The sequence below is a fragment of the Polistes canadensis genome, unplaced genomic scaffold (genome assembly GCF_001313835.1).
Source record: "Polistes canadensis isolate GaletaPanama2010 unplaced genomic scaffold, ASM131383v1 scaffold_239, whole genome shotgun sequence".
Lineage (NCBI taxonomy): Eukaryota > Metazoa > Arthropoda > Insecta > Hymenoptera > Vespidae > Polistes > Polistes canadensis.
Window position 1 is genome coordinate 26,350 of NW_014569786.1, and position 9,425 is coordinate 35,774.

General features: G+C 29.2%; 1 protein-coding gene and 1 long non-coding RNA gene across 2 annotated transcripts; one reads left to right on the top strand and one right to left on the bottom strand.

Annotated features, from left to right (window-relative positions):
• Nucleotides 1-277: 277 nt before the first annotated feature.
• Nucleotides 278-3,640, top strand: LOC106790439 (protein fem-1 homolog CG6966; the record flags this gene model as incomplete). The annotated part of the gene is given in 5 exon segments (XM_014755327.1): nucleotides 278-529; nucleotides 705-861; nucleotides 1,601-2,036; nucleotides 2,802-3,008; nucleotides 3,217-3,640. Coding segments are annotated over 5 exon segments (1,469 nt in total), but the record flags the coding sequence as incomplete, so codon positions are not given.
• Nucleotides 3,641-4,160: 520 nt separating this feature from the next.
• On the bottom strand, nucleotides 4,161-9,321 carry LOC106790440. Its single transcript, XR_001382077.1, has 2 exons — nucleotides 7,657-9,321; nucleotides 4,161-6,351 (listed from the first exon to the last, which is right to left on the bottom strand). It is a non-coding gene; the product is annotated as an uncharacterized LOC106790440 (long non-coding RNA).
• Nucleotides 9,322-9,425: the final 104 nt, after the last annotated feature.

The window sequence follows — 9,425 nt, forward strand, 5'->3', positions numbered from 1 at the left end:
AAATGATGTTATATTGACTTATGAACATAACTATCAAGTTGCTGAGGAAGTCTCAAATAGAGACGAAACGTTCAACGGATAAATATAGTGTTCATCTTAATTAAACCCGTCCAAAAAACAACTTCCCTAAGAGTAAACTTAGTAATAATATTAATAAATTTTGGATAAGAAAAAAAAGGAAAAAAAAAATCTTGATTATATTAACTAATATTAATATTCCTTGCGAAATTATACAAGACGACCAACATCTATGACACGCGTATTCTCTCTTTTTCAGACATCGAAATAGCAAATCGTCATGGACACACGTGTTTGATGATCGCTTGCTACAGAGGCCACATTCAAATAGCTGAATTGCTATTGGCGTGGAACGCGGACGTCAATCGAAAATCGGTCAGGGGTAATACGGCTTTACATGACTGTGCAGAAAGTGGATCTTTGGAAATCCTTAAATTACTCATCGAACACAAAGCTCAGATGGACGTTGATTCTTACGGAATGACCCCACTCTTAGCTGCTGCTGTTACAGGTTCTTAAACCTTTTTTTTTAGTATTGATTTATTCCTATCAATGATTGATTTGCCTAACACACGAGTTATTTATAAAAGTGGATTTTAAATTGGGTGTTAATATTGTATTTTGTATTAATGACACAAACTATGTTCAAACAATATCCTTTTTATATTTTGGATTTGTTTTAACAGGCAACACCGATATCGTCGAATATCTATTAGGAATTCCAGAATTGATAACACGCAAAGAACGCATTGATGCATTAGAACTTCTCGGTGCCACATACGTCGACAAAAAAAGGGACATGGTGGGTGCTTTGAGTTTTTGGAAACGTGCCATGGACGAAAGGTAAAATATCATTCGATAATTTTTCTTCGACGTTTTAATTAATCATATTATTTCGATTATATTATATTCGATATGATTAATGTTTTGCGATCAAAATAAAACATAGATAATTCCATGGGAAAATGTAATTTGTAATCTTAGTAGGGTATATATATTCTATACGAAGAATAATTCACAAGAAGCAATTTACCTGTTTCAATAAATAAATAAAAAAAAAGTGTTAGCTGACGTCAATGAAATCTATAGAATATACATACAACATATATAGCATATAAATGCGTGCTACGTCTGGTTTAAAATTACAACCCGTGAATATAAAAGTCGGGGAAAAATAAATTTCTCTCTGCGATATATGATTTCAATCAAAAAATTCATTTTATAAGCTATTACGTGATAATTGATAGAGACCAGATATATAATTGTACCTATCGCGATAAAGTATATTCACAGTTATTCATATATATAATTATATACATTAAAAAATAAAATTACAACCGCAAATAGTTAATATTACTATTGAAACAATAAAACTGTGTGTGAGTAGAGTTAATTAAGCATTAAATTGAAAATAAAAAAATAAAGATAAATTGGGGTAACAAATGAGTTACATATCTATGTGTATATATATATATATATATGACAACCTAATATATATATATATATATATATGTTCCTCCTATTTTTCAATAAAAAAAAGAAAAAACAACTCATACAATTTGTTTCGATAATATTATTTTAGATATAGAAGAAGGCACGTTATACCAAAACCAAAGCCACAAATGCCAGTACAGGCGTACGATTGTGTGCAAGAGATATGCGAACCCGAAGAATTGGATGAATTATTAGCAGACCCGGATGACATGCGTATGCAAGCATTGGTGATTAGGGAAAGAATTTTAGGCCCTGCACATCCAGACACGAGTTATTATATTCGTTACAGAGGTGCAGTTTATGCCGATGCAGGAAGGTTCGATCGTTGTATACAACTATGGAATTATGCATTGGATATGCAACAGGGAATGCTTGAACCATTAAATCCAACGACGCAAAGTTCTTTCTTTAGCTTTGCCGAACTTTTTAGCTTTATGATAGGCGAGGAAGGTAGACAAACTAGTAGAGGACGCAGAGTACCACCCGTTAACAGAACTGAAATACTTAACATTTTCTTAAAGGCTGTAAGTAGGGTAGATTATTATTCAATTTTACATGAAATACAAGAGTGAGAGAAAAAAAGGAGAGTGATAATTGTTGTTAAAATGATTTTAATTGCAATTTAACGAATCGTATTTTGCACGATCTTTTTTTTTATTCAATTCATTTTTACACGTTTTAACGTATTGAATTAATATGTCAACGTGTGATGATGTGTTGTACCATCGATGGTATTACATGTAACGCGAAACGTATTCATGATTTTTGTGTATACTATTATTCGTAGAATTAGTTCTTCTATTAATTTCACGTACGATAATATCAACGCGATGATTTATATTAAAATTAGATTCCGAACTTTGATAGAAGATTTGTTTTGTTTCAATATAATAATTATTGTCAAGTTCTTTCTTTCTTTCTTTATTTTTTCCTTCAGTTAATTATCTTATGCGGATATTAAAAGTTCCACATAAAGAGAATAAATTTGCTAAACGATAAACTCAAAGACAATAAATAACAAAGATAAACATGCTATTACGTTCAATTATTCTTTGTTGCAAACAAAAAGAAATCGTGATAAATAATTATTGCTACTTAATGACTAATAGAATATCCTGCAATACTGCATATAAGCATTTAGCAATAATGACAACAACAACAACAACAAAATACACCACATTTCATATAATTGACTCACTTTATTATTTTTATCTCACACTCTTGTTCTATTTCTTCTATTTTTATAATCCAATTATTTTAACACGAAACAACGAAATCTTTGGTTTCAGATAGTAGAAGTTAGACAAGGCAAACAATTATTAGATAAAGTTCCATTAAGAGAACGTGACGTATCGTCGTTAAATCGAATTTTATTGATCACGTTACATTTAGCATGTTTGATGACACGCGACATGCCCCAAGAAGGTACACACGAGTACGAGGCCATACACAAAGCCATTTACGATTTGGTTCGAATCAATGCAAAGGGCAAAGAGGTAAATTACTTATTTAAAAAAAAAATATATATATATATATATTATATAGTAAAAAATATTTTTTAATTCTTGTTATTAACATATTAAAAATCTGATTTTCTTGATACCACAAATATCAATCAGTAAGATAATAATCCGATTGTTTTAAAATACAAAGATCATCATTCACCCTCTATAATACTTTTCTTTTTTTTAATTTCTATTTAAGGATCGTGACGCATTGCAACTGGTGCACAGTGATGACGTAGCATTGGTAGGAAGGTATCCAATTTGCAAATTTCATTCGCCGCATTTGACGACAGCTTTGTTGAAAGTTGGGGCCGATGTTAATTCGAGAGATAAGAATGGAAATACTGCGTTGCATTGGGTTGCCATGTCGTCACCTTGGCGTCCCGAACTTGCAATTGCGCTTCTCGATGCAGGTGCTCATATCGATACCGTTAATAAGGATAAGAAAACCTTCAAGTGTTTGCTACGCAACAAGCAAAACTTTTATTCTATCAATCCACTAAAATACGTTACCTTGACGTGTTTGGCGGCCAAGGTAATAAGAAGGTGGTGCAAGGAAGAACAACTCGACGAAATTGTTCCCGAACATTTAAGATCATTCGTTAAAATGCATTAGGTTTATAATAATAATAATAATAATAATAATAATAGAAAGGGAAAAAGGTAGGAGAGGAACAGAAAAAAAACAACCAAGTGTGTTTGGACAAGGAAGCAACTTATTCTTCTACTACTTCTTTTTCTTCTTCTTTTTATGTGTTATTAATTTTATATCGAATCGTGTCTATTTCTTTCTTTCTTTCTTTCTTTTCTTTTTTTTTTCTCTTGCAATATTATAAAATCCGAATTAGAATTTATATATATATGTATAACTTTGTTAGAATTGCTAAAAAAAAAAAAGAAAAAGAACTAGATATATATATATATATATATTATTTGATAATAATCGAGTGATTATAATTGTAACAACTTACGGCGAAATATTTTAAGATTACTTATTACAAAATGGGGATTTTCATATGACATTACCGCGGGGGTGTGTGTGCGAGGTAATTACGATGACGACAGGTAAAATTAAAGTTAGAAAATTTCCAAATTAACGATTAAATGATAAATTAAATGAAGAGCGTGAAATGAATTTTTCTCTTTTTTTGTTCGTGATAACCAGAGCACACGTACAACTCGCCCCCCCCCCTCCCCTAAATATGATGATATAGCGAGTGCAACAACGTCATTAAAAAAAATACACCCAGGACTCTGTTTACGCGATGAAAGAAAAAAGAAAAAGAAATTAATTTGTGATAAAGTAGAATTATTCCTGTGTCTCTCGACGAATTGTCTTTGATACGAAATATTTGTCGGGGAAAAAAAGAAATCATATTTATTGAGAAATTTGTTAAAACTTGTAAAAAAGAAAAAAAAAGAACCGTGCGAAAAGAGAGTCCCAGATATATTTTACTTAAAAAGACGTTTGTATATTTAATTATTAATTTTATTTTAATCGAAGGAAGAGAGAGAACGTTCGCGTACGTAAATAATAAATCAATAAATAAATTCTTCGAATTTAAATGGCTGATGATAAATAATTGTAGACGAAAGGAAAAAAAAACATTTATAAAAGATTCGAAGGATGATGTGTTCGATTGAAAAAAAAAAAAAGAAAAAAAAAGAAAAGAAAAAGGAAAAAAAAACCAACAAACATTACGCTTGTCAACTTTAGTGTTGCCATCCATGTATATTTTTGCCAAGAGAAAAAAAATCTAATCGTCGTGCTTTATATACATACACACACATTTAAAAAAAAAAAAAAAAAAGAAAAAAATGAATACACGAGCTTAAGAAAAATATTCTATAAACATCGTCTTTTACCATGTTGAAATTATCGGTATCGTTCGATAAATAAAATTAAACAACAAAAATGTATAACACCCGACTGAAGTCGTTTAGGATCATCGTGATCGTAAATTATTGTGATTTGACACTACGATTATAAACTTGGCAAAAGGCCTTTTTTCCCTGTTCATCAACCCCCAACCCTCCCCAATTATACAAGTAAGAACCCCGGCGTAAAAAAAAAATAGAAGAAAAGCGAACAAACACCGCGTTGATAATATTTGAAGCAAATATTGTGGTAAAATTTAATAATAATAATAATAATAATATTAAATTTAACTTGTGTACTAACTATTTAGAGAGATGAGAAACAAACAAAAAATCGACGGAAAATAACAAAAAAAATAAATAAGAAAACAAATGGGGTTTTTCCTTCAGAAATGATGATGTTTATATAAACGAAAAGAAAATTATATATAATGTAAAAAAAGATGAAAGGAAAATTTCTATGAAATATAAACGCATTTTTCCATGTTTAAAAATTTTAACGATAAACATCACGAAGAAAAGAAATAGTAAATGGATAATAAAGATTTATAGGGGGGGGGGGGGGAAATAATTTACCGTCGAATTGGTTAGCGCACAAATTTTTCGGATACATAATTTGTAAAAAAAAAAAAAGAAAAATATTTCGCAAACTAATGTGAAATAAGAGACCACTATATGAGATGATATAATGCATTATAGTTACGATGTGTCATATATTCATGTATAATTAAACAATTCATATTCCGATACGTCTTTTTTCATGAACATTTTCACGAAAAAAATAGAAAAGAAAAAAAAAAGAAGGGGGAAACGGGGAGAAAAATAAAAGTATAATAATATAGTAAAATGATAATTATTATATAGAATTAAAACACGCGAAGAATAAGTCGAGAATTACGTGATAATATATCTCGCGAGCATATACCATAAGTGATATTCGCATAAATATATCTAATTATAATAATTAATTATACACTCATTAAACAACATCGAGAGCCTTAAGGCTTTTGCGATATTTAATAATTATGATATCTTTATTTCAATTATGATTAAACCTACACTGATATAGATTACAAGTATATAATAAAACATATAAACATTTACTTATATACACATATATAAGGCAACGTGCGAAAGATTATTATGTTGCACTTGTTTTTTTTTTTTTTTTTTTTTTTTAAGTTTTTTGTAAGCTTGAAATCACGAGAAAAAAATTATCCCATTTACGTGTCACATATACGTGTTGTACACTCCTATTTTTTATTTATTTCTAATTACTTGTGATGGATTATAGTTTCTTACTTTTTTTTATATATATATACATATAATTTGTATGCATTTTCCGTGTTTGATGTTTTGTTTTTTTAGCTATTAGATATAAGTGATATAAGAAAAGTCACATAACACATATATTATACATATATTTACCTTTTATGCGGAACGTTGTCTCGATCGTCTGTGAAAAAATAGAATTATCGTCTTATTTACATATTTAAACGAAGACTCGAACCGTTTTATAATGTGTAAAGACTGTCGAAATACAGGTGTGATAACAAAATATATATATATATATATATATTCATATATATATGATATACAGTGAGAGTCACAGGAGTAGTATTCGAACTCACCCCTCCCATTGTAAATTTGAAATTATTGATATTTTTACTTGTAACGCAATGGTTCACAAAATTCTTATACAAGGAAATCTATTTAAACATTATTAAACTTTTAAATTGATATAAATATTTCTATTGCAGAAGAACATTTTATTGTTAGTCCTCATTTGCATCTTGTAATACTTTTGAAACGAACGGGGTGAATTTCTTTTTTATAATCAATTGTATACAATTATATACTTCTCATAGAATAAAATATTCTTTATATTATATATCAATTTAAAGTTTTGATATCAATTTAAAAGTTTAATAATCCTCAAATACGTTTCTTTGTGTATATGTATTCGGAAATATCGTATTACAAGAAAATATATTGATTGTTTTATATAATTGACAGTAGAGGGTATAGGTACGAATGTTCCTGGTTAATCACTGCATATATTACATATAATCAAAATATTCTTGTTATGTTTATTTATTCAATTTTTATACCTTACACATATGCACACATATTTAAAAACCCCCCACACTATCCTTCCTTTTGATTTGTGCGATAAAATATATCCCTCTTCAAATATTTATTAACTTTTAATATGAATTTATTTTTCATTTAAATTGCGATCAAATATATAATTGCGAAAAGAAAATAATTTTACTTTTTCTTTTTTTTTTAAAGTACACGCGCGATTATCGATGACGTATAAAATTTATTCGAATTGTTTTTTTTTTTTTTTTTGTAAAAATGTTGAGAATAAGAATTTGTATAAACTCACTGACAAAACACACACACACACTTCATTTACGTTACTTTTAATATAAAAATTAATTTGAAAACGATAGAAAAAGAAACATAATTAATTGCTTTTGAAATACGCGACATTGATATAAAATATATAAAAATTCAGTATAATTTTGTATAGGGGATTTGCTTGACAATTGTTTATCTTCTTCTTCTTTTTATAAGCATGTACGTAGAGGAAAAAATAAAAATGCTTAATTGACATTTGTACGGGTAAAAATAAAAGGAATACTTTAACGTAGATCAATAAACGTGTATATAAACGTATGTGTATTTACGTGTGCGTGTGAAAGCATATACATATACATATATATTTATATATATATATATATATACCACTTACCATTCGATAAAAAACATGCCACCTGGATGAAGTGTTTCCTAAAAGAATAATAGAGACATATGAAATGATTTGTTCGTCGAATATCAATAAACTTACCTCGTATCCTTAATCAAAAAGATAATCAAAGTATATCTGAAATTATCAACTTATGTGAATACATAGTAATTAAAAACGATAACATAAAATATAATTATTTCTAATTAAACGCGGGAACATATTCGAATACTAACTATCAAAATCGTTATCGACAATCGTGGATCAATTTTTCCCCTTATTTGAACTTTAGAAATACCTCGATTTGATAAAGGATAATAATAGAAAGAAAAAAAAAAGGGTGGGGGAGGGAAATAATATAATGAAAGAGAATCTCAAGTTAGAAAAAGAAATTAATTAAACGAGACGGATATAAATGCTGCAATAAGAACCCCCTCTCCCCCACGAACCCCCACAAAAAAAAGAAGAAAAAATGTGTATCGCAATGTTAGAAAAATGTTATTAAACGTAATCGAAATTCTTTGAGAATATCCCTACTAAAATACACTGAACAAACGTTATGAACAAATTTTTTTTACACGATTTGTGTAATATCTAACGAATACGATTTGTTGGAGACACACGATTGTTGTTGAGAGAAATCAATTTTCGTTTTGGGAATTAAAAAAAAAAAAAAAAAAAAAAAAAAGAAAAGAAAAACATATTTATTCGAATGTTCCGATATAAAGGAAATAAATATTCTTGACAGACAGAATGTAAACATACACTGAGAGAAACACGAGGTACACATAATAAGTTGTGAACAAATCCTTGCCTTGTGAAATAGTTCGTACCACTCCCCCTCCACCCCTCGATCTGGATTTTCTTTTTTTCTCTCCTCGAGCATCGAAAAAAAATACGAAATTCATGGGACAGGGGGGAAAAAAAATACAAAGCTTCGCCGGCAACAACCATGACGCAACAAACTTACCCATCGAATATTGTTTTTCTCTCTCTCTCTCTCACTTTGTTTTATATATATAAACAAATATCTAAGAAAATTATTTGTACTATCTTATATCGATTAATTGTGTAGCGTACTGTTAGACACACACACACACACAATCGGATTACGAGAATTTTTCCCATGGAATTTTCCGAGAATTATCGTCACGACGATACTAATTCTGCACTTTAAAAAAGATCAAACACCACCCCTGTTAGAGGAGGAAACCGTGATAACGATTCGAAACTTTAGATCATAGATATTCTTCGATGAAGTAGGGGGATGGGAAGGTTGTTGAAGGGGGAAAAGGTTGCAACATAATTCGACAAATTGTTACTATCTACCTGCGACAATAACAAAATGTTCAAAGAAGAATAAGAAGAAAAAAAAAACACAAAATCCAATTTTACGATTGTTCGTTGCGGGAAAATAAAAATTAAAAAAAGAAAATGTGTGAAATGTTAAATAAATAACAATGAAGTGGGTGAAAAGAGGAGGAGGCTGGAGGCGGTTGGATGGAAATGGGTGGGTGAGAATTTGCGAAAGGAAAAAAAGATGGGAAAGAAGAATACTCAACTTATGTGGATCCTAAGTAAAAAGTTTCCTGGAGCGAAACTAAAAGCTTAAAAAATGGTAAAAGAGAGACACGCAACAATACAAAAAATAAAACACAACGACTACAGCAATTATTTTGTTATTATTATTTTCTTTTTTTCTTTTTTTTTTGTTTAATTTTTAGTGGCATTTCTTTTTTTTCTTTGTTTCTTACTATTATTTTCTTTCTCTCTCT